This window comes from Eutrigla gurnardus, assembly GCF_963514095.1.
Source record: "Eutrigla gurnardus genome assembly, chromosome: 22".
Classification (NCBI taxonomy): domain Eukaryota; kingdom Metazoa; phylum Chordata; class Actinopteri; order Perciformes; family Triglidae; genus Eutrigla; species Eutrigla gurnardus.
In genome coordinates this window covers 17,170,806-17,197,241 of record NC_139933.1, presented here as the reverse complement: position 1 = coordinate 17,197,241, position 26,436 = coordinate 17,170,806, and the positions used below count along the sequence as shown (strand labels likewise).

Sequence of the window (26,436 nt, the reverse complement as noted above, 5' to 3'; positions counted from 1 at the left end):
CTCTTGGGGGGAGGGGGGGGGGGCTCATATTCTGCCATATCAATTGCAGGGTCATGTTAAAGTATATATAACTTATATCGCTAGAGGGGTTATGCATAAAGTGATCAGAGGTCCGAAAATCCCTCCGGTGGGTCTTAAAGTGAATAACGAACCGTCCCTGAGGCAAATAAAAACCCAGCAGAATCCAAAGTGAAAGCGCCCTGTAGACCTCCTGGGAGGAACCAGAGGGGGCAAGTCGGGCCTTGCCTCAGTGGCAGAGAGGAGTTCACACAGCTGTGTGCAGTTTAAGGTGCTAATGACCACAGGTGGGCAGATTGTGTGCATTAGTGGCGTTGCTGGCTTCAGCAGCTTCCCCCCCAGGAGATCAGCGCTCATCTCAGCCCGAACCACCTCTGCTAATCCCACAGGTAACATTCTCCATGCTTCTCCCAATGCACCTTCACCTGCAGCTCGCCGGCCAGCAGAGAAGAGTCCAGCTGGTTCCTCACAGGAGGACCTAGGAGTGTCTTTATGTTTTAATATGTGGAGCTTGAAGTCATATATCACTCAGATAAATGTTTGTAATAAGACATTTATCTGTGAAATCTTTAATTGAAATCTTCCTCTTGCAAATGAATAAGCAGGAAAATGCACCAAACATACCATGTTAAATCTAGCTGGCTACCTCTGTGCTGTCTTTATGACTTTTAGCCTTCTGTCTGCAGAATGTTGCAGGCAAGCTTTTCTTGCCATTTATATATATATATATATTATTTAAAGGGCAATAACTCTAATAATGTTAACAGATGAATCAGACAAAGTTGAGTTTCAGTTTAGTAATATCCCCACAGTTGTGGTCCTGAAATGAAATCCAGCCCAAGCATCTGAGACTGAGACGAGAACTTCAGATAGTGGTCTTGGCCGGTCTCGAGTCCTGCAGCACTGGTTTGGGATGCTGTTGTACTGACTGGTTTGTCCAAACCATTTATATGAGGATCGGCTGAATATGTTCCTGTAACACTACAACCTGCACCGAAACACAACTTGTCAGGTTTGATGTTGAAATGTGAAGACTTTGAACACACGAGATAAGTGTTGACCTTTCATCAGCTGCAGCATCTTGGCCTTCTAGATGAGATAATGTGAGATAAAGCGATAAGTTAATCTATCTGAAATTAAAGTTTATTGGTTAAAGTCGGCGTTAAAGTCACGCTTTTAATGTTACAGCGTATGACTGGGAACAGTTCCCATGTCTGTCCTCGTGTTCCCTTTTTATCAGTGGAAGTGAGGTTCAAAGGTTACTCTTGACCCTGTGAGACCTGTTTGTCTTTTCCTTCAGAGTGGAGGAAGAGGATCTGCTGCACACAACACACCCACACACGCCTGCCTGCCAACTGGGAGCAGACTGGAACACCTGAGAGGACCAGCAGCAGGTAGGAGAGCAGGCAGACGCCATTTAAATAGCTAATAATAGACTTTACATATCAGTGTTGCACAAGTTTGTTTTGCCAACAACTGCATATTCATGTTTTATTTAGCTTCCACAAAGGGTACTTTGTCTTCCTGGTCCACACAATAATACTATATATTAAGAATAAAGAATAATTTATAAATAAATTATGCAATTTATTTGTATTAATGTCTTTCCGTCTTTATGAAACCTGTAATATGAGATAAATGCATTTAATTGACCAACTTTAGCTTCTTACAGCATTAAATTGAAATGTGCTCGCTCAGACTTCTGTGTTCTCAAAAAATAATTAATTCTGCCCTCAGTGCTATTATGACCCGATCTGTCATGCATCTTTAAATAGTATATAAATACTTTTAACATTTGTTTATAAATATATGAATTACTTTTCTGTCTCGATAGCTGGGCTTTTGGTATCTGCCAATACTGAGTGCTGATCTGATCCCAGTGTTTAATCAATAAGCTGAATGCCTCACTCTGTGTTAGTCACTGGATCATTCTTTGAGGCAACATCCGGTTTGACATAAACATGACTTTGCTAACTTTGTAAAACAAATGAATACATTGATGTAAATGTGCTGAATTGATGACTAAAATAATGGTATCCGATACAAGATCGAGGCGTTTCTTGTATCTGTCCATCTCAAGTAAAAGCTCAAACATCGCCACCATCTCTTTGGACTCTTGAGTGATTTATCAAGAACTGTTGCTCAACTCACGCCGACTTTGACCTCAAGACGAGACGATATCAACAGAAATGTGAAGCAGCTCAGAATTGCATCATAGTGCAGTATCTCTAAAGTGTGGCCAAGTTTCTGACTGAACTTGGATAAACTGTCAAAAGTGCAAAATCAATAAATGCGTATTTTTGTTGTCTGCGTCCCAGCAGCCCTTGCACCATGGACTTCCTTCTCCAGGTGCTGTTCTCGCCTCTGCCTCTCCCGGCCATCATCTCCCTGTTCGCCCTGGGGGCCGCCACCTTGTTGTACCTGAACACGCGTCCGAGTCCTCTCCGCAGTGCCATCGACCTCAACAAGCAAACTCTGGGCATCAAGGTGAAGCTTTTCCATACATTGAGTTGGCATCACAACATCACACACAAGCAGCCTTGAATAATAGTTAACGAGCTCTGTGTCCTCAGGATGGAGCGAGGAAGACGGCGTTGCTCGAGGCGAACAACAACCTGATGTCGTGTTACCACAACGACGCCACGACCATCTATGAGGTCTTTCAGAGGGGGCTGAGAGTTTCAGGTGATGTCTTTACTGCAATTTGGCAAACTACTTTTTGTTATATGACAGGGTTAGAGTGAAGGGGGGAGACAGAGAGGTGGGCGGTGTCGTGCAGAAAGGGCCGCTGCATTGAGGACTCTACCGACTGAGCTGTCTGGCACCCAATGTTGTTTTTCAAACTCTTGAACAGAGTCTGGTTAGTTTCCAGTCTTCATGTATGTATGTTATCAATGCTAAGCTAACAGTCTCTCCAAGAATGGAAAGAATGCAGGAAGCTGACTCTGCAAATTTACCAAAATAAAAGATTTTCACTTTTGGTTAAAACAAATGTCAGTATGATGTATTGCTGGGGCTCCACTTGTCACTGGCAGGTAACGGACCATGTCTGGGCTACAGAAAACCAGGAAGGCCGTACCAGTGGCTGAAGTACAGACAGGTAATACATGCAGCATTGTGGGGGGGGGGGGGGGGGGGGGGGTGCTGTGAACTCCATCCAACTCTACTTCCTGTGCAGGTGTCTGACAGAGCAGAGCATCTGGGCTCAGGGCTGCTTCACAAGGGCTTGAAGCCCAACTCGGACACTTTCATCGGTATCTTTGCTCAGAATCGACCCGAGGTGAGTGTGGACGATTTTTTTTGTTTTGTTTGAAAAAACATACGGTTAAAAATGCGCTCCCTCTCGTTTCATGGGGTCGCTCACAGTGGATCATCGGCGAACTGGCCTGCTACACCTACTCCATGGTAGCGGTCCCCCTGTACGACACCCTGGGTCCTGAAGCGCTGGTGTTCATTATCGAGCGAGGTAATTGGAGCTCCTCTCTCACTCTTAATGCTGCTAATTAGAGTCCAGTATCTCACGCCCCCCCAGGGATCTGTGCTCTAATCTCTTCTCACTGGTTTACTGCACACGCTCCTTCAACCTGTGCTTCCTTTCTTTTTCTTTTTGTTTATGCCATCACTTCTTCACAACTTATCACAAGACGAAGAGCACGATAAATTGGCCTGATTATTAATCTTGGGTTTTATTATGAATCTTACTAAAAGTGCTTTTTTGTTTAGACTGGCTTTTGTCCCGTTTTTAAATATTGTATTTATTTTTTAAATATTGTATTTATTTTTTAAATATTTTTAATTAATTAAAAATAATTGTCCAGGTGTTTTTATTCTACGCCTGCTCATTTTACTGTTTGGCTCTTATTTCAACTATTTTTATCATCTGAAGCACTTTGTGGCTGTTAAAGGGTGTAAAAGGTGCTCTATCAAATAAACGTATTACTATTGCATTAATGAATCGACTCGTACAATCACTTTTTCTGCTATCATACCGTCGGTATTGGTTGGTAATGCATCTCACTTGTTTTGTGTTTTCTTCTCCTTGCAGCTGAGATCTCCACAGTTCTCTGTGACAATCAAAGCAAAGCGGAGGCGCTGCTGCAGACCCGGGAGAAAGGCCAGACTCCGGTCCTCCAAACCATCGTCGTCATGGACACCTTCGACTCAGAGTTGGTGGAGCGGGGAACCAAGTGCGGGGTGGATGTGGTGTCGATGCAGGACGTGGAGGTGACAACACTAATGAAGTGGCGTTTGTCTTTAATTGTTTAGCCTTTGCGAGACTGATGCTGTCAGGAAAAGCACAAACATGATTGAGAACTTTTTTTTCTTCGTTCTGCAGCTTCTGGGGAAAAATAATCTACAAAAGCCAATTGTAAGTTTAAATCTGATATATTCATGTAATCTGTTGTTTTTAATTAAATGAGATTTAAAAAGCTGCATGAGTCTCTGACATGCTGCTTTCATGTCCTCGACAGCCACCGAAGCCGGAAGACCTCAGTATTGTTTGCTTCACCAGCGGCACGACAGGTGATCACGTGGGTGCAGAACGAGCAAAGCTGCTGCGGTCGAGTTCTCCAGAACGAGACTTCTACTCCTGCACCAGTTCTGCAGCAGATTGCACAGCATGTCATTTCTTTTTGGTTTTGAAATCTTTGTCAGGCGGTCTTTGATTAATTATTTCCATATAATATAACTCCACGGCTGGAGAAGGAAATGACGAAGAGTTGGAGGAGGAGCTCTTTTTCCTGGAACTGATAAGGTTGTTGCAACAGGGGTGAGGTACTCGATCAAACTTGGGCGGCGTCCGTGACACCGAGGTGGTCCGAGTCTGTCAGGAACGAAGGAGGAGACTCAAAAGTAGTGCAAAGAAACGTGAAATGGCTACAAAGCCCACAAATGACCAGAGCAACTACCAAGCAACTCCTAAACATAACAACCAGGATATTAGGCTGGGAGCATGGATGCACTGCTCTGTATAGTTCTTGTTCTAGTTGTGAACCTCCTAGTAATGTTTTACTTTCTCTTTATCTGCATAATTTCTGCCCTTTGTGCTGCAACAGGAGATCTCTGCATCAATAAAGGCTTATCTTATCTTCAACGTTGTACTGGCTGAACATCAGCACGTTTAGCATCCGGTCTTAGCATTTAGCTAAAAGCGAGCACAGCTTCCAAACCAAGCTACCAACCCATTATCATCATAAAAAATGTGTGTTGGACAGAAATTGGCAGCCAGGCAGGATGCTCAGAGCGGCAGCCATTTTAACAAAATGACTACTTCTTTCTGGAAGTCTAACCTCGAATGAAATATGTTTTCCCCCCTCAGGAAACCCCAAGGGTGCGATGTTGACCCACGAGAACGTGGTCTCAGATTCTGCGGGTGTCATCAAAAGCTTTGATGTATGTTTTTGTTTTTAATAAGTCATTTTAAGTATTTTGACGTCTGTGCTAACGTCGCTAACGCTGCCTCTGTATTTCCTGCAGGTGTCCGTGGTTCCAACCACCCAGGACGTCAGCATTTCATTCCTGCCGCTAGCTCACATGTTCGAGCGAGTCGTTCAGGTGAGACTCGGTCATGAGACGCTCCTCGTACCTGGAAATGGGACTTGGAGGCGATGACTTCCTGTGTTTCTCTCAGACGGTGATGTACGGAGCTGGAGCCAGAGTGGGATTCTTCCAGGGAGACATCCGGCTGCTGCCGGACGACATGAAGACGCTGCAGCCCACCATCTTCCCCGTCGTGCCTCGACTCCTCAACCGCGTCTACGACAAAGTCAGTACATTTCCTCCAGTGTTTCATCTTGTGCATCTTTATGCTTCTACTCCACTACAAAACACTACACCTTTTTTAAATCATTTTGAATTTTGTCATCTTCGCTGGACAAAACTAACAGGGTTAAAGTGTCACTTTAGTTTTTAAAAATCCAGAAAATAGTGAGAAATGCCGTCGGAGAAACTAAAAAAAATCAAGCTATTTAATGGAAAAACCAGTGAAATGCTTCTACATGAATAAATGAGTTATGGTGATTAAATATGATATAACAGACATTCTTTAATCACATTTTCTGGTTTAAACTCCACTTTCAATGTAGGACCTTTTTTACAGAATATTTTTACAGTACAAAAAACACTCATACTTTGCAAACGACACAAGAAAGTGGAGTAATGTGTGGAATGCTGTGGTCAAACGTCCTGTCACCAGGTTCAGAGCGGAGCCAAATCTCCCTTCAAGAAGTGGCTGCTGAACTTCGCCGTGGAGAGGAAATACGCCGAAGTGAGGGCGGGCATCATCAGGAACAACAGTGTGTGGGACAAACTCATCTTCCACAAAGTGCAGGTACAGACGCTGGGTCAGACGGCTGTATGTGCTGCAGGACAGAGTCAGTGAATGCAACACGTCTTCTCCTGTCATCTCAGGAGTCTCTGGGGGGTCGGGTCCGAGTCATGGTGACAGGAGCGGCGCCCATATCTCCCGCCGTCCTCAACTTCCTCAGGGCTTCTCTGGGCTGCCAGGTGAGGTCGTCGGGTCGGATCAGGTCACCACAGGGGTCATGTTATCAGGAGATCACGTTCACATGCATTATTACACATGTTATACTGTTTTAGTGCATTTCTATATGGAAGTATCATGTTTATATGTTGGTCTGATGCCTTGCTGCTAATCAACTCACACCACTGTCACTTTCCTTTTTGAATTTTTCTTTGTTTATGTGCCTTTTCTATTTTTACTTCTATTTGTATTCTCGTTTTATTTATTTTAGAGTTAAATTAATAATACATTTTCAAGTTTGAAAAAAAGATATTAAAAATCATTTATTTTTCCACTTTCTGTAGTCTAAATTTCCTCAATGGGCTCAATAGACTTATTTCATTCTTGTATCTTGTATTATACATTATTATTTTATGGATGTTTGCGTCTCGGGTGTAACAACGCTGACTCAGCAAAGCTCCGATTGGTCATGTTGAACCTGCTCTTCCTCTAATTCTGATCTGGTTCTCGTAGATCTTTGAGGCGTACGGTCAGACGGAGTGCACAGCCGGCTGCACCTTCACCATGCCGGGAGACGCCACCTCAGGTACGCACTTCCTCCCTACCCGGCCCACGGTGACGTCTGTAACGTGGACATATTTCTCTTTTTTACTTATCTAAGGAAATATTAATCCTCACATTCATCTGACAGCTGTAGTTTCTTTACAGGCTTTACTTCCCCAGAAGAATATAACATTTAAGCTTTGCGATTAGTCTGATGAGTTGATTGGATTGAAAACTTGATCAATAGTTTAAATACATTTTCCTGCAACATCCATAATGATCATTACTTGCAGCTATGTGTGGGGCGATGTGAAATTATGATATTACGATTATTTAAATCGTGAAATCGAGCTTAACCCTTGTGCCCTCCTTGGGCATTTTTGTACATTTTTCTCAACTTTTTTTTTTTTTGATTTGGCGATCATTTTGGATGTGTTACAGCTTGTGGCATGAATTTTTGCAGGAACTTTTCTTTAAATCCACTGTCTTTTACTCTTACATGTCTTTTATTTTCTTGTATGCAGTTTGCACCCTTTAACCACCTTCGTGGCAAAAATGTACACGCACAAAAGTAATGCCATTAAATCACCATACATAAATATTTTTTTCTGCTTTTTTTTTCATAAATCACTTAAACAACTTCAGACTTACTCAAAACTACCAACCATTCAATAATTTTCAGTATTTTAACCCTTTAAATGCCAGTTTTATTATTTGAATTATGAATTATTTATTACAAAAAATGTATTATTTTCCATATAATTAGTAGCAGGCTGATATGGCTTTGGTGGTAATTAGAGTATTGGATATATCAAAGATTAGCAACAAAATGTATTTGATTGCATTAGTATATTTTATGTAGTAACAGATACTCCCTCTAACCACCTTCGTGGCCAAAAATGCCTCATTGACTTCTATTAAAACCACATTTTTTAATCTCACTGCCAATGCATTATAAAACCATGCATTAATAATAAAAATAATTAAACTGGCATTTAAAGGGTTAACATCCCGAAAATGATTAAATATTTGATCATTTTGATCAGGGCTGAAGTTGATTAAGGGATTCAAGAAAAGAGAAAAAAATATTGATGTATGAGGATTTTATGGCAGATTTTGTGCGTGTACATTTTTGCCACGAAGGTGGTTAAAGGGTGCAAAAATACTTAAAAAATACTGATGCAATCAAATCAATTTTGTTGCTAATCTTTGACATATCCAAGACTCTAATCACCACCAAAGCCCCATCCCTCAACTACTTATTATATGGAAAATATTTTAAAAAAAATGTTTTTTTGGAGGAAAAAATGAAAATAATAAAACTGGCATTTTAAGGGTTAAAGTCCTGAAAATGATTGAATGTTTGGTAGTTTTGAGTAGGTCTGAAGTTGTTTAAGTGATTTATGAAAAAAAAAAAGTGGAAAAAAATATTGATGTATGGTCATTTAATGGCATTTCTTTTGTGCGTGTACATTTTTGCCACGAAGGTGGTTAGAGGGAGTTTTTTTGAGGAGGGCACAAGGGTTAAAACAAGAGATGAATATTTTATTGCATCGTGGGCAGGACACACAAGTGGAGAAAACCTTCCCTAGTAAAATGAGCCATAAAGTCCATAGCAACCAGTTTTTTTTTTTTTTTCCAGTTTTCCCAATGATGGGCTTTCACCATGATCACAGAAATAATAATAGATCCCTGGTTGCAGCCTTGTGTTGGAACTTTTAAAATACCTTTTCTTGATTGTATGTAAGTACTTAAATGCAGGACTTTTACTTGTAATGTATCAAAATATTTTTGTATTGACCAACAGGGCATGTCGGGGTGCCGCTGCCTTGTAACATTGTGAAGTTGGTGGATGTTGAAGAAATGAACTACTTTGCTTCAAACGGTGAAGGCGAGGTAAGATGATGGATGTTTGTTGTTGAAGGGTCAAAACGGACTTGAACAACGTTGAGGTTTTTAAGTCTAATGTATTCGTTTTTACCAATCTCCCTTGGTCTCCAGGTCTGCATTAAGGGTAGAAACGTGTTCAAGGGGTACCTGAAAGACCCAGAGAAGACTGCAGAGGCCTTGGACAAAGACGGGTGGCTCCACACCGGGGACATCGGGAAATGGCTTCCGGTAAGAAGCAAAACCCAGAAGTGCTTTTCCTCTCGACTCGTGTACTTTGAGTACAGCTCCAAGCTCTCACAGACGGAGACAGATGTACAGAGTTTGTAGAGTGAGACTCTTTGGCAGACTCTATCGGTGATTGGAGAAGATTTAGGGTGGAATCAGAATTCATAAGTAGAATAAGTTTGATTTGTCGTGTCTCGACTTTCCGGTGGATAGAGTGGGGTTTTGAAGATCATCGATCGGAAGAAGAACATCTTCAAGCTGGCTCAGGGGGAGTACATCGCACCGGAGAAGATTGAGAATGTGTATGTACGCAGTGGACCTGTGGCCCAAGTGTTTGTGCATGGAGACAGTCTGCAGGTAAAACCAGCACCCGTCACTGTTTGTGCATAATACAGTCGGCACAAATGCTCCCCTCTCACGATCGAACCCTTTCCCTCCGTGTTTAGTCCTGCCTGATCGCCATCGTGGTCCCCGACCCCGACGTCCTGCCAGGTTTAGCAAACAGTCTTGGGTGTCAAGGCTCCATTGAAGAACTCTGCAAAAACAAGGTAATGTTTCCCAACCTTCTCATGTACAAACTCACCTTGGACAGATAACCTGGGGCTCACTTTGATAAAATGCATTTATTTTTTACCCAGAGCATCTCTGCAGTAAACAAGATCATTAGCACTAAAAGAAACCTGCCAGCGTCTTGCTTGCTGTGAATATTTAACTTTTTTTTTATTGGAATGCTTCTAATTACGTTGTTTTTGTTTACAGGAAATGAAGAAAGCCATTCTCTCAGACATGACCAGACTGGGCAAGGAAGCAGGACTGAAGTCCTTCGAGCAGGTAATAGAATTCCTCATATAAGTGTACGAGCAAGTCTGCTGTTACCAGGGAAACTCGCAGGTATTATTCTCAAGGGCCAGGCAGGTTTAATAGTTCTGCTCACATCTGCTCTCCTAGAATTGATTCTTTAGAAAAAGTCTAGTTTTAAAGAATCTACTACTGTGTCCGTGCTGAAGTTCAGAAATGTGTTTTTAAAAATGTGAATAGCAGGGCAATTCAACCACACTGCTAATATAACTGATGAACTGTAGATGAAGACTGCATGGAGCAGTCGTGGAGGTGAATACCTGTTTCTTCAGAGCAGGTGGTCAGACTTCTCACTGAACCCGGCTCCGTTCACCGGCTGGTTATTAAAACGAGCAGGTTCTGTTCAAAGCAATGTCTCATTAAACATAGAGACCATGCAGATGTCAGACACTTGACTCATTTCCTCTCCATCTGTCCTCTTTACGCCCACTTTCTCTCTCTGAGTTTAAACCGAGCACAACAACTTCTAAAGGGGGAGAAGAAGGTCGGTGTTTGCTTCTTGAGCAGAATCGTTTTATTTTATTATAAACCAGGATAATTGTTTTTTTTTAATTTGTATCAATTCTTTTGCTGGTTTGATTTAAATTATATTGTTAAAGGTAAATTAGGTGCAGAGAACATGGAGCATCCATAAACGTTCTCACCCTCTGCACTTCCTCCTCCTCCCTGACGCAGGTGAAGGACTTGTACCTCCACCCGGAGCAGTTCACCATCGAGAACGGCCTGTTAACCCCGACCCTGAAGGCCAAGAGGGCCGAGCTCAAATCTCTCTTCCAGCCACAGATCGACAAACTGTATGCTGACCTCCAATAAATGAAATGAAACTACATCCGCCATCTTTTTGTTTTTTTACCTCGTTTTCTTTTTGAAGTGTTAAAATGATTGCCCTCTCGTGCAGCAGACAGCCGGGTCTGCTGTGTGTTCTGGCTTCAGACGCCCGAGTCACCTGAGACCATGACATTCTGTTCAACTCATCTTGATGCAGAAAAAATGTTGCAGAGCAGCTTGTGACTGACTTGTTGGCTACAACCTGAGTGACTCATCCTTTCTCAGTCCCAGTTGTTGGCTGGACGCCTTCTCAGACCGGTAGGACGGTTGGATGCATCACTGCTTCAGTTCACTCTGTGCACGTGTTGAAACTCTTCACTTCAAATGCTCGACTGTTCATTTAGAACTCCTGTCAAACATGCACATGATCAGTCAGGTCTTTACTCTACTCTAAAAAGTCATGTGACTTTACATTTTAGTAAAAAAAAACTGCATCTTTTGAGTGGAGATGATGGAAGGTGATTGGCCACGTTTTACAACAAAATACAAATTTTATATTAGTGGTCTGAGTTTATGCATTTGTACTGGATATGCTGATGAAGCAGACGATGACTTGCAGTGAGTTGGGAGGTTTTCATGACTCCACCTTAAGTCTGCTTTGTGGACAGCAGGAAGAAAAGCGGCTGCAGAAGAGGATCCTAATGCTTAACTCAACACTGCCCTCATGTGTTACAACACAAGCATTACAGCCGATCCTGCAGCTTTGCTACTGACGGTGTATCACTACATGTATGCTGGTAGAGGATTTATCTCCCAGTTCCGCTTGTAAGGTGGGTAAATAAAATCATTTGTAGCTGAAATCAGAATTATGTATTGCTGTACAATATGATCTGCAGTTTCTCTCGACTGTTTTTGACCTATCTAGAAGTGAAACATTTGTTCTTTCCAGATTAGCAGAAATGTAAAGTAAATTAATATAATAAAAACATTTAAAGTGATTTAGTGAGATATAGATGGAGAGATGGAGTTTGGTTTTGAATGATACAAATTTGATCACCAAAAAATATTTAAATGCCATCAAAATCAAGGTAGTGGGACCAAATTATTTACATTTTCCTTCGTAACTCATTACTTGAAATACAACGGTGTTATACTGAGAAACAAACATGGACCAATTAGGTATCCAAATGTTTTCACTAAGGACAATACCATAATATTGTGACACTGTTGAAATAAGTAATTAACCCAAAATAACCATATCTATAAATATCGTCACTTTCTGTCCATATCTAATGTTTAAACACATAAAACACATATTACTGCAATTATAAAGTATGTTTAGTGAGTAAGCTGCTACACTTTAAAAAGAAAAACATTTATTTAAACATCCGTTGTTGATGTACTTTTAACATTTAGTAAAAATGTTCCGACTTTCCTAACTTTCATACCTTAAAATATATATATATATTTTGTTGAAATGAAGTGGCCCTGCTCCTCTTCTACCTCCTACTGAGCATGTGCAGATCAAGTGTCATCTCTAGCTTGTTTCTGATTGGAGGAATTGAGTTTGTTACAGTCCTTGACTCTTGACTAACATACATTGTTGGACCTTCTGTTTGCTTTTTTTCCTTTACCAAAAATTAGCTACTATGTATGTAAGGAGTGCAGGTAGTGACTGTGTGGGCTCCACGGCAGTGCCAGCAGGGGGCGGGGCTTCGCCAAGGGTCACTTGCTCGTCTCCCCTACAAGTAATGTCCGACTGATTAGCATAAAAAATTCAGATAAAATGGAAATATTCAGCACAGCTCAACGCTGCCCCCTAGCGTGCGTTTCCTCGCCGGTTCCTCGGTGACTCTCTCCGGGTTTGCAGCTGGATTCTGGATCACCTGGAGGAAAAAGAAAACCACCCTCTTCCGTCTCTGCTTCCGGCCGGGACCCTTTGAAGGAACGAGTCGAATATCAGCTCCTCTCATGCGCGTCTACTGTGTTTTTTTTTATACAGTCGGTGCAGGGGGACGAGCCCGGTCCCTCCTCTAGTCCTCGTGCGGGGGACGCGAGCTCACCTGTGAACCGGAGCAGCGTCTTCAAACATGGCTTCTTCCGCCGCCACAGGTGACCGCGAAGAGCAGGTAAGCGGACCTTTGCTCAGCCTCGCTGCCGCTCAATGCGCCACTTTCCTGGATCAAGTCAGCATCTATCGGCTCGCGGTGGCTTGTTGTGGTTTGTTGTGGACGAGTTCCCGACTTAAAGTTTCCTCCGCGGAGGGGAAACACAGTTAAAAGTACATCTACAGGACTCTGTATGGGCCATTTAGGCTCCATGCAAATAACGAGATCCTGCTGTAACGGAGGCTGGCTGGTGTTTTACACATTTAACAGTTAGTTTGAGATCCATTGATGCCCACACAAACCTAGTTTGGACTGCAGGTAGACTGGAGTCATGACTTTAAAGGTCCACTTAAGTGTGTGTTCGTTCATCTAGATTTGTTTCCCTCGCCTGCACATAATGTGTTTATAACTCAGTTTAAAAAAGAAGAAGAACGTTTTAGTGGTGTTTATTCCTATGGCAGCCATTGATTTCCATTGATTTCTATATGGTTTGTTGAAAACTTGCAGTTGCATCTATTCTGCGTTGATCAATGCCAAAGTTAAATTATTGGTACATGCAGACTTTATTTAGATTAAATTATTATATAATAAAATTATTATTAAATAAAATTACAAAAATGAAAAGCATCCAGTGTCTCAAACGTGAATATTTAGTCTGCTGGCAGTGTTTAAAAAAGACTGGTAGAAGTACTAATTCACCTTCTTAACTCAAGTGAAAGGGAAAATACAGGCTCTGAAACGTATGGCAAGTAAAAAAGTATTCCAATGAAGGATATTTCTACCGACTTTTCTTTTTTTTTTGCCAGACTAACTAAATCTTGCGTCAAATTAATAATATAATAATAATAAAAACAATAATTCCCATGAAATGCATTGAAACTAAAGCCTGTTTGGAAAATGTGAGGAGTAGAAAGATATAAAGATATTTGTTTGAAAGTAAGGGAGAACAGGGTTGGTAGGCACACTTTTTACTCTAGTGTGAATTGCTCATCATCAAATCATCTTTCAATAGTCATTCCTACATTCAATTGAAGCTTAAGGTGTTGGCTTGAAATGTGTATCCCTCTCATTTTATAACTTAATGTAACAAAGAAGTTATTAACTATCAAAGACACCCTTACACATTGTGACAACCAACCCCATAATGGGGATGGTTGTCACAATATATATCTTAATGGGAAAAATCTTAAACAGACGGCAAGAAGGCAGAACTAAATTTGAAAGTTAAATTGCATTGACAAATAGGCCTACATAACTATGTGCATCTTAACACAAAATGAGCAAGGAACATGAACAGGAAACACATTTTTAGGCCAGCCTATATAACAACAACAAGAACAAATAAATAGGCCTAACAATAATAGCCAACTCAACCAGGCTACATATTCACTATCTGAGAGACAGTGATGGCAAATAGGGTCTGCTCACTCCAACTAAGCAGGGCTTGTGTGCCCACTGGTTGCACATCCAACACTTCTCCCATACCCCCCTGAACGAAAATCAATGAAAATCAAACACGAGACTGTTGTGCGGTCCACTGCCGTGAACATTAAACGTATGCTATTTTTGTGACGTGGTTTCCTGGCAATTAAGAGCTGAGATTGGCATGAATTTTTATAATCAATTAATCGTAGGTCATCAATCGATGACTCGCCACAACCAGTGTGTAAATATCAGCGTGTTTCTGTGTGCTCAGCTGTCTGTCCTTCAGTCTGACTCCTCGTATGTCCTGATGCCTCTCTCTCTTCTTTTCTTGGCTTCCCCCAAACTTCAAGAATGATCACAATATTTGTCAGCTTGCAGTTTTTGCACAAAATTAAAAATGAATTACTTATGAACTGGCCAGATCAGCAGAACCACAAGTAATTTTGGCTTGTCATCACTCTTAAAGCGTAACACCGGCCAGTTAAAGTGAAAGATCAGTTATCTTCGTCTTTACGAGTATATTTATTAATTTCTTGTGTTTTGCTATCGGCATCGGTTAACAGGGAGGGGAGAGCTGTGATCGCTAGGATTTTTATGGATTGATAGACAAACTTTGGCATCAGAGAAATGGTGCGGCTGTGGCTCAGAGGTAGAACGAGTCGTCCTTCGATCAGAAGATTGGCGGTTCGAATCCGGCTCCTCTAGTCGGCATGCCAGAGTATCCTTGGGCAAGATACTGAACCCCCTACTGCCCCCGATGCTGCGCCATCAGTGTATGAATGAGTTAGATCCTGATGTGCAGGCTCCTCTGCCATCAGTGTATGAATGTGTGTGTGAACGGGTAAAAGTGACTGAATGTAGTATGTGAAGCGCCTTGAGTAGCTAGTTAGCTAGGAAAGCGCTATTTAAATGCAGGTCCATTTACCCTTTACAAAACAAACTTTGGATTCGATCTATTTCTCACTTGGCGACGTGTTCAACGTTACTAAACCTTGAATCACGTTGTTCGCAGCGGGCCTTTAAAGAACTTCCTGCCAATCCCACTGACTTGCGATGATGACCCGCACCAGAGAAAACTCAGCTACATCTAGTGGCCTGAGAAAGCAATTGTTACCAAGAGGGTTAATGTGGAGCAATAACCGGTTGTTGTCAGTGTGCCGGAGGTTTATTGTGGGAGAGCAAACACAGGGAGGCTCCACCTATGTCCTGTTCTGAGGCAAAGAACAGACAACACATAGATTACCTGCAGCCTGCAGAGCCGGGAGTGCATGTCAAGTAGAGGCCCGTCGGGTGGGATAAAGTGTTTAAAGTTAAAGGAACCGCAAGGAGAATTGCAATGCAAACAATAGCTTATCATAAACGGATGTGTGGGCCTTTTGGGTTGCATCTCATCAGGAAAAGGTTAATTCAGTGTCCCCACTGTTGGTGTTGTATTTATGTCCATGGTGTGGTTAGTTGTTGGAATTGTGTCACAATCAACATTTCAGCAACAGTCTGACTGACTGACAACCCAAATGATCATCCATCCATCGTCAACCGCTTATCCTGTATTCAGGGAGCCGATCAGCTGACATTGGGCGAAGGCAGGGTACACCTGGACAGGTAACCAGTCTATCACAGGGAGACATGTAGAGACAGACAGGTAACCAGTCTATCACAGGGCTGACATGTAGAGACAGACAGGTAACCAGTCTATCACAGGGAGACATGTAGAGACAGACGGGTAACCAGTCTATCACAGGGCTGACATGTAGAGACAGACGGGTAACCAGTCTATCACAGGGCTGACATGTAGAGACAGACAGGTAACCAGTCTATCACAGGGCTGACATGTAGAGACAGACAGGTAACCAGTCTATCACAGGGCTGACATGTAGAGACAGACAGGTAACCAGTCTATCACAGGGAGACATGTAGAGACAGACAGGTAACCAGTCTATCACAGGGCTGACATGCAGAGACAGACAGGTAACCAGTCTATCACAGGGCTGACATGTAGAGACAGACAGGTCCATCCTGCATGTCTTTGGACTTTGGGAGGAAGCCGGAGAACCCAGAGGGAACCCACACTGACACAGGGAGAACATGCAAACTCCACACAGAAGGAACCCGACCCGGGAATCGAACCTGTGACCCTCTCACTGTCAGGAGACGGTGCTACCCACTACACCACCGTGCAGCCCCTATTTAAAAGGATATATCGAGTATTTTCGCTGTTGTATAGTTTTGTCCATAAAATGGCAGACGAAGTTTAAAACGCCTGTTAGAATTTCCCAGAGTCCCATCTTTAAATGTCTTGTTTTGTGCTACCAACAGTCAAAAAACCAAAAGACATTTTTGCTTCAAAAGATGTTGATTATTCATATTTTGGTCGGTCGACTAATGCATGACTTTGATTTTTTTTTTCTTACAAATCCACTTACATGCATTTTCACAGAGCTTTCATGAAACACACAGATACAGAAGAAAAGGCGAGTTGGCTTGTTTTGTATTGAATTGGGCAGGTTGTGATTAATACGTTGTGATCAGGTTGGAAATGCTTTGATGCTACACATAGATAATGAGCTTAACAGAAGGCTGGTGGCTACTAGCCAGGCACCCGTCACTCTTCCCCGTGAGATGCAACTTCATTTTTGGCCTAACTGATGTTGGTTGTCACCATAGCAACTATTTGTCAAATGACCAAGGAAACCGGTTGCCTGTTCTACTCTTACTCTACATCTTGTTTAGTGCTTCTCTATGCTCCTCTAGTTCAGCAACAGGACGGTTCATCTTCTGATGTAATGATTAATAACAACCATGGAAGGTCACGCAAGGTTCGTCTACTCAGCGTAATCATTCTAGTTTTTTTGTGTATTAATGTTTTCTACATGGGCTTTTCGCCGTTCCCCTCATTGTAATGGGAAAAGTCTAGTTCGCTGACTCAGCATGCTGCATTACTGATTCACCCGCGCCGGCTCTGAGTGCAGAGTATTGTGGTGGAATGAGTAAACATGACCTCAGTTGTGGTGAGGTAATGTCAAGTCACTGGCGTTAGTGTTTGTTTGTGGAGTGATGATACTGTGGTGAGTAGAGGGAGGCATAGGAATATGTTGGGTTAGCACTGGCACCTTTTTAAAATTAAAAAAAAAAATTAAATGTATTTATTGATTTTTGAAAATGCAAGACACTACAGAGCATATGTGCACACTGCACAGTAAAATAGACTGTGCATTACAACAACAATGAAACCACAAACAACTCTAAGACCAGTCTCGTCCACCCCACAAAGTCCCCAATAGGAAAAAGGTGCCAGAATAGAAGAGAAATAATAAATAAATACAAAATAAAAAACATAAACCTTGTACTGTTTAAAGAAATGTACACACATTTGTCTACACAGTAGCATGTGTGTATGTGTCTAACACAACTTGCCGGCTGTGGCATATTCATCATGTAGTTCCTAAAGCCCGACCAACATTTATCAAACGTGGTTTCTTTTTGAGATTAAACATCTTTTTTCTGATGCCATGTAGGAGGATATTTCTTTAAGTAGCATGGACACAGAGGGAGTTTTCACTCTCCCATGATAAGGTAATACATTTATTACCCGCAATTGTGGCCAGCTTGTTAAACTGTACCTTATTTCTTTTGTCAGAAGGAATGTCAGATATATCGCCTAATAAGGCTAATTTAGGTGAACAGGAGACCTCAAACCCAAGAATCTGCCAAATTGTACCCCAGTAGGGCTTCTAGAAAAAAACGTCCGGCCCTTGGGGCTTTTCCCTGCCAGTCATGCCATGACGTCAAATACCTTGTTTGGTTGCTTGGTTATCTCGCCTTCAAGGTCCCCCTTTGTCGTTTCTGATATTTTAGGATTTCCAAGAATTCAGGCATATCCTGCTTCCTGTCACCCTGCAAGGGATAAAGACATTTAGTCTGAAAAAGCTTGATTTATGAGCGTTGGCCTGCGTTGGACATGGAGGACTTGGTGGCACTTGGCCGGCTGGTTAAGTCCATTAGTGTTCCACCTCAGAAACGCATGTGTTATAGCTTAACTACAGTTAGAACACCACAGCCACCAAAGATATAGTGAGAATAGAAACTACAAGTAAAGTTGCAGTACCATGTCGGGTTGACGCAGTAGGAATTAAAAGAATAAAAATATATGGAAAGAATAACTGCTTTGTCTGCTGCCGCTGAATTTCCCCACAGAACCCACTCACCCCATGAAAAAGGGAACTGGCCTATGAACCTACCCAACAAGCATGTAACAACCTACACTACTGTAGCACTTGAAATCAAGCTAAACTAAACTAAGTCAGAATATTGGAATTATATAACACCATCATTTGTTGCTGTTCCAAAGCTTCCTTATATGAGCCCAAAGAGGCTTTAGTGTCCTACAACCTGGTCCCTTCAGTCACTCATGGCCCCTTGAAGAAAGCTGGAAATCATTTGAGATTGGGTCCAATGACTGCTGACCATCCAATTATTAAATGAGACATTGTGGGTTCTGCGGCAGTATTTAAGTTATTGGTAGGCCAGGTAAATATGAATTAGTCAAATAGTCAGTAAACAAGGCGAGGGAGTAAAACGGTATATAGATATATTTCGATATATTTAGAAAAATCGAAAAAACCAGGTCACTGTTCTCCTGGTTACTTTTAAAATTTAAAATTTAAATTTTCATTAGCACTGGCGACTTAAACATACTGGCGTCACTTAACATCTTGTTAATAAATACATGTATATTTATAAATATACTTTCTTATAGTGAACATAATTTTTTGCAGATAACAGACACTTTGTGCAGAAACTATCAACTTAACCTGAAAACATTTTTCAAGTTTGAAAGATAGCTTATCTATTTTATTGTTTTTGAAAATGTTTTTAATTCTATTTTATACTTCTATACTTCTATATAAGTATAACTATATTTAGAATTTTAAAGTCAATCAATGTATTTCTCTGTCTCTGTAAAGCACTTTGCCTTTTGTATGATGGTGCCATAAGAATATACTTGCCTTTTTAGTGAAAAACAATTAAAAGTTTTAAAATAAGACCATCATCAGGATGCAAAGATACATCGTGCTTGGTGTGTGTGTGTGTGTGTGTGTGTGTGTGTGTGTGTGTGTGTGTGTGTGTGTGTGTGTGTGTGTGTGTGTGTGTGTGTGTGTGTGTGTGTGTGTGTGTGTGTGTGTGTGTGTGTGTGTGTGTGTGTGTGTGTGTGTGTGTGTGTGTGTGTGTGTGTGTGTGTGTGTGCTGGCCTGTGACTAGCTGAGCCAGATACCCAGCAGGCCGTGCTGAGACTGACCAGCGGCCATGATAACTGAATGGTCGTCATTGACAAGGATTCCCAGACACAAGGAAAGATGCCAGTTTATAATATCTCTATTTACTAATGTATTTTTTTTTGTTGAAGGCACTAAACTGTAAAATCGCTGATGAACTGAAGGACAAAAGGCCAGACATCGAGTGTTTGGGGAAAATATATTAGATTTCGAGTTAAGTGTGATGAAATAGATTTTTTTTTTTTTTTCATTTTTTTCGTCATGTGTTGTTCAATCAGTGTACAGTGAGCGAGGTTTAAGGGGTTAAAAAGGATAAAACCGTTTTCATTTCAATGCAACTTTAAATGTTAAAGGTGGGGAAAATACATATAACACATAATATATCAGCAACAACTATTTAAGACCTAGCAGAGATATGTCTGCCTGAGCAGAGAATGAAGTCACTGTCCCTCTGTGTGTGTTGTTATCCAAGCTTGTAGCCGATTAGGGCTAAGCATGCCTTTTTAGTGCATGTTAGTCCGTGTGTGCTCCAGTGGCTAGCTCACGGCCGCCGCTCCGCGCTCATTAGGGTTGTAAACGATAAACCGATGCGACCGGATATTCGGTTCAACAAGTGAGAGATACGGCTGCATCGGTAGCAGCCTCCTCAATCGATACGAATTATCAATGAATTCCTAGATGAATCGGTTACAGAGTCATGGATCGGGTATCGTGAGACTTTGAAGCGGTTGGCGGCATTACACCAGCGTCTCTAAAACAACGCGAGAGCTGAAGGTGCCCGCGAAACGCCATAGCTGCCTAGCTTGTGGAGGTGGAGAGGCGGGCGCAGCACAGGTCGGCGGCTGCGACGCTGCCGTGTGACCGCAGGCACTCCACGACCGCACGTGAGAGATGGATGGCTTTGAATGTCAATCGCTTGTGTCTCAACTTGCGCCACAAGAGGCGGCCGCAGCACGGGTAGCGTCCACGACACTGTCCTGTGACCGCCATCCAACAATTCAGCCAGACTTTTTTTGGTCCATGTCTAAAAATAAATACATTGACATGTGATTTTGTTTTTTTTGTTTTTTTTGCCAGTTCCATACAGCCACAATGCTTGGGGATATGTGGTATTTTACATATTTGAAAAGAAACTATTGTACTGTCACTTTCATAGAATCGGCTTCTTTATTTTATAAAATATCTACAACAAATATTAACCGTAGAATCAAATTGTATCGTTACACTGTATGGAATCGATTCGAATCGAATCAGTCTGTTATAAAAGGATATCGTTTTTGAATCGAATCGTAACCTGTGTATCTAGATGCATATCGAACCGTTTATCACAGAGAGATGTGCAACCCTAGCGCTCATACAGCTGATGATGGCATCGTACTGCAAGTGTGGCGCCCACCTGACATTTCTCTCTTAGCTGCTGTCACTGTTAGCATCATTAGCTCACGCTGTTGAGAGCCTTATGGAGGCAATTCCACAATCATAAGCCCCTTTTACACAGATGATTCTGCCATAATGGCGGAAAGGCAAGTCAACATATGCCACAAACCGTACCGTTTACATAGAACTTTGTTTGCAAACATTTTTTCTCTATTATCATTCAGAATCAACCGCAACATGGTCTGCAAACGGTGACCAACAACAGGTGCAGATAAAAATTAGATGGTAATGATTAACCCGGTTTATTTCCAGTTGTTGGCTGCACAAAAGCCCAACTTTAGCTGTTAAACATTCACAAATAAGTCAATGTTCCCAACAAATGTATTTATACATTAACCTTTAAACAGCTGTGATGTTGATTTAAATTTACATTTACATTTCGCAGACGATTTTTTGTCCAAAGCAACTTACAATAAGTACATTTGTCAGAAGAAAGTAAAACAACAATATATGGCTGTCGGTACAGTAAGGATGTCAATAGAACAAGTACTAGTTTAACCCATTTATTTATTTGTTTATTTCGGGCATGTCCGTTAAATCATCATCACACATCTTTGTTCACATAGTAAAATACACATGGCCGAAAGGGAAAGCGGGAGAAGCCAAGGCTTATCTAGTCCCGCCCCTATTACCCACTGGATAAAATCGTCATCATAATCTTTTCAACCCATTACTGGTATACAACAAAGATAGCTAGGGTAAGATGCTACACCATGCTAAGTACTATACAAGTTAGTGCGGAAGTTGTTGTGTTTTTTTTTTTTTGGGGGGGGGCTAAGTCTTAAACTCTAATTAATAACATACTGTAATGAACATCCCAATCATGAGGTGCGTGCGAGATGCAAACCTCCCAACTCTTATTATGAATTTATGATACCAAAGGTCAAACAGGCAATATGATACAGAAACAAATGATCATGTTAGTATAGGTAAAGCTCCGGCTCGGTTGTTGGATGTGGTTTGAATATTATGGTGCAATAAAAATGCTAAATGTATTTGAGATACATTAGAAAGAGCAAAAACCGGAGGCTTCTTGATTTTAGAATAAATGTCATATTCAAAGTGACAGTGTGGTTTAGCAGCAACATAAAGTAACATCTGCGCATTGAAAGAAAAGCACGATGAATGAATGAATGAGTACCAGTGTGTAAGCAGTAATGACTTGGAATCATAGGGTCATAGCACTGACTGACACAAGGCTGTTTTACAGTATAGAGGCTGCATTCTGTGCTTCTGTTATATCTTTATGAATGGGCCAACGTGAGCGCTTGGACGCGGGTCAACGTTGCCCATGAATGCGGGTTGCCGTCCAGAACCGTGGGAGGGACTTTTAACTGAAAGAGTCTCAATGTAATACTGATCCTTTTATGACCCACATAAGATTGGCTATTTCCATAAAGTTATTCACCATGCTTGTCGTTGGTGCCACCGGGCCGGATTCTGGTGAAATCCGATAAATCGAGGACCGGAGGACCAGGCTGTATCGCTGGGTCCACTAGAGGGAAGGGAGACACGGGGAGAACAGAACCAGGACTGTGCGGGGCAGACTGTCGAGACCACATTGCAGTCAAATTAGAGGTTTTCTAAAGGGACTCTGGTGCTTGGTAAAGTTTTTGTCACTTGGGGCGCAAATCAGTAGAAATACCGTTGTCTGAAGATGTATTACAAGTACAATCGGAGGGAATTAAACCAGAACATTACTGGTGCACAATATATTTTTGTCAACTGAATCACTATCAGTTCAGGATTACATCTACATAAATATTATTTTATTTGTTGAACTGTTTTCCCACTTTTTTTTTTTTTTTTTTACATTTTCTTCAGTCATATCAGGATGCAAATTGATGCAGGACGTGTTTTCTCTATTTGCAGCATCAGCAGGGTGATATTAGCTGGTATGTCGTGCAAAAATAAAATTGGAGCAAAAAAATACAAGTTTTTATTTACAGCACTTTTAGCTTTAGCTTGAACATTCTCCGTTCAAGTTTTATAGTTTCGGTTGAGAGTTTTATTCATGTTTATTCAATGATATTTACTAGGAACATAAGGTTCATATCTGACATGAAACATCTGAGGTGCCGACTGGCGATCTGCCTATCTTTAGCAGATTAACTAGGTGGACATTACACAGCGTCTCCTATTTAACTAATGATTTAAAAGTGCCAGTTTAAACATCAGCTAACCAGACCCACAGCGTCAACAACTCGAGTCATCAAGGCCTCAGTTAACCTGATGTTACAGGCCATAAAGACGGCTTAGACATCGTGTTTTTTCTAGTAGCGGTCCGGCTGTTGCAGCTGTCGCGGGGGGGAGAGGGGGGACGGGGAGACCTGTGAGCCAGGAAACAACTTCCCAGCTCTGCTCCTGTCACCGTGCGACTCACTGCGGTTGGCGATGAGACCATGTTAGGCGTGGAACGTGTCCTTTTTTGCTGCCATTAGCATTGTGTGAGCGCGGCGGTTCCCGAGAGACAAAGACGGATTGTAAATCGAGGGAGGTTGGAAAGTCCATGTCTTTGTGACGGGTGTTTGTGTGTCTGCTCTTTCTCAAGTGTGTGTGTGTGTGTGTGTGTGTGTGTGTGTGTGTGTGTGTGTTCTCTTTTGTCTCAATGAGCCTCTTCCACTTTATGAGGGTTAGTTAACCTTTTTCCATGTGACACTTAACTTGTGTTTGTCTGGCCGTATTACAGAAGAACACCTGCTGATTGGAAACCTGAGGAAAGGGATGAAAGCATTTATTTCTTTATTTTTGGGGACAAAATAATGACTCAATGTCCCCAAGGATACGGCATTTAAATTAGCAGGAAAACACAAATTTAAAGGCCGTATCCTTGAAGCTTGTGCTTCAGAAAACTTCACCATCACTTAGAGATGGGACTATTTTATCACGGTGCGTAGTACAAAAAACAAGAAGCTGTTTGTGTCTTGTTACTTTATGGAAAAAAAAGACCAAGAGATAAATAAAATGTTTATCCTTTATTTATACAGGGAGAACTGATGTTTATGATCATCTTATTTAAGATTATTTGATTGTGTTTCACTAAAAAAAGATGCAATAAAAATATCTGTTTCTTGGAAACATGTGAAGTGATTCCAGTACGTTTCAGTCCTGTTTAAGACGTTTAAGCATATTTAGCTTTTTATTCCATGAATTGCAATTATTTTGGCCAGGATAATTCAAACAGACTTGACGCGTGGTTGTCATGGCGAAGTCATGACACATTTTGGTTGTCTCCATGGAGATTCATCAGAATCACTGATGGTTTCCAGTTAAACACAGTTACATATTTGGATATTTCACTTCCTCTGAACTGTAGTGTGAAAGTCCTGTTTTCTCTGAGAGGAGAAGGAGGAGGGAGTCAGAGAGGGAAGGAGGGAGGCGAGGAGGCAAGGCGAGATGAGCAGAACAAATAAGAAGTGAAGGAAAAGAAAATAGACGGATGTGAGAAGAGGACTTTTTTTCTTTTTTTTGCATCATTTCCATGAAACACTGATCTTATCAGGTCACTGTGATTGCTTGGCTTCACTAGTCGTCAGTAAACCAGAAAACCTTTAACAGTTAAACACTCCACTGCAAACCTAAATGCTTTCATTTGTGTCTTTTTATAAATGGTTAAAAACCTGCACATCTACCCGCTAAAGTATCTGCTTTTACTAGTAACCGCTGCAATGTCTATTGCCCAACCCGCTGCAAGTTCACACCTGTACTATCAGTGTTCAGATCATTAAACTGATCCCAGTCACAAACTCTGGCAATACTGGAACACCAAGAACCTCCCAGAATGGAGATTTACAGGAAAACGAGTGCAAGTCTGGTCGTCTTCCATCCTATCGCAGCTCGTTAGCTCGTTAGCCCACATCAGCATCCACGTCACTGCCAACCCACGACCAGCTTTCACTCTCTCTCTCACATACACACACACACACACACACACACACACACACACACACACACACATACACACACACACACACACACACATACACATACACACACACACACACACACTGAGAATGGCCTTTTTGGTGACGTAAGTAGATATTCTGCACAAAATGTACTTCCAAAACATGCAGTCCTGCCTATCTGTCAGCACCGATACCATACCAGTATTACCCCCCCCCCCAAAAAAAAATCTATTTATATTCCTGTAAACATCTCCTTAAAACAACTGTATTTCCATAATGTAACTCAAAGCAGCCTCTATTAACGTTAGCTGTTAGCTGTTGGTTGTTGGCTCTGTTATTTAGCCAAGCAGGACTGTGCTGCTAACAGCTAACTGCTAACCAGCTTTCCTGTTCATTCCAGCAGGGATCTGTTGCTTCATTAGGAGAAAGTAGATTGCATCGGTGTTCAACCACGGCTAGTTTGCAGCACTGATCGGGCAGGATTTACAGACTGGGTAGCGGGGATGCTAGTTGTTGCTGATAAATGATATGATAACTTGATATTGGATTGGTTCAAGGACAACCCTCCTGGCCGGAGTGTTTAAGCTGCATCAGAGGCATTTCTGATCCTGGGATTGGAAGAACTCTGGCAGTAGGAGACATCGTTTTGAAATAAATCTGCATATTTGGAGTCTTTCATCAGTTAAATTCCACATAATCAGTCAATAAGTGTGTACATTTTTTAATTAAATGTATAGTAACATGAAAGAGGAATAATCACTGATTTGTCTGAATATTTTCAGAATAAATCTCCAGTCATTCATGAATATGTCTCACTCACCTGGCAGTGCGCTCGCACACAAACCAGCTGTGAAATGCTTCTGCGGTCAAAGGTCACCGGCGCTCTGAGGAAACCCGCCGCCGAGCACATTACCGCTTTGTCTGCCACAAACGTGCACGTGATGGCCGGCGCCGCGATGAGGAATGTAACATGCAAATCTCACCGTGTAAACATGCAGCTAAATATAGACCTGCGTCGTCCCGTCTGCATCCTCTCTCACGGCGGGACGTTCCCCCGACCATAACGGGACTCTTTCTATAACATATTTCAAATAAATCATTGAAATGCTTCTAGCATCACCGTTTTGGTCCTGTAACCACCAGCTCCACTTTGCTCCATTATCATTTATGGTTATGGAGTTATAATGCCACTCCCTTTTCCCAGCAGGCCTCTAATGGCTGCCAGAGAGAGAATATCGGTCATAAAAGTATTGCGTTACCTCCGGCTGCATGGACGTAACCGTTTCAGAGGCACATTATGGCACTTGTGTGAGTTTTAAGGCTGTCGTATTGAATTCAGGCTGAGAGATGAGGAGACGCTTCAGAGAGACGGAGCGAGAGAGGTGGATGTGAGCAGAGTGAACACATTAGAAATATTATTAGATCCTTTATTATGATATCCTGTTATCTTTATGTTGTGTGCATAATGTCTATAAACGACTGAATCATGCAGCTTTTAAAGA

At 41.7% G+C, this 26,436-nt stretch overlaps 2 protein-coding genes across 2 annotated transcripts in view; one reads left to right on the top strand and one right to left on the bottom strand.

Moving 5' to 3' along the window:
- The window catches only part of LOC311032690 (plexin domain-containing protein 1-like), a 164,284-nt gene that overhangs the window by 52,314 nt on the left and 85,534 nt on the right, over positions 1 to 26,436 (bottom strand). The gene's annotated exons all lie outside the window — the stretch shown is intronic.
- On the top strand, positions 1,388 to 10,837 carry acsl5 (acyl-CoA synthetase long chain family member 5). Its single transcript, XM_084039921.1, has 21 exons — positions 1,388 to 1,412; positions 2,340 to 2,505; positions 2,592 to 2,703; positions 3,054 to 3,118; positions 3,197 to 3,298; positions 3,385 to 3,484; positions 4,064 to 4,242; positions 4,355 to 4,387; positions 4,491 to 4,542; positions 5,339 to 5,412; positions 5,497 to 5,574; positions 5,651 to 5,785; positions 6,215 to 6,349; positions 6,430 to 6,525; positions 7,016 to 7,088; positions 8,853 to 8,941; positions 9,047 to 9,163; positions 9,374 to 9,517; positions 9,607 to 9,708; positions 9,920 to 9,991; positions 10,694 to 10,837. The coding sequence occupies exons 2-21, from the start codon at positions 2,350 to 2,352 to the stop codon at positions 10,829 to 10,831; spliced, it is 2,052 nt and encodes a 683-aa protein (XP_083896047.1). The 5' UTR covers positions 1,388 to 1,412; positions 2,340 to 2,349; the 3' UTR covers positions 10,832 to 10,837.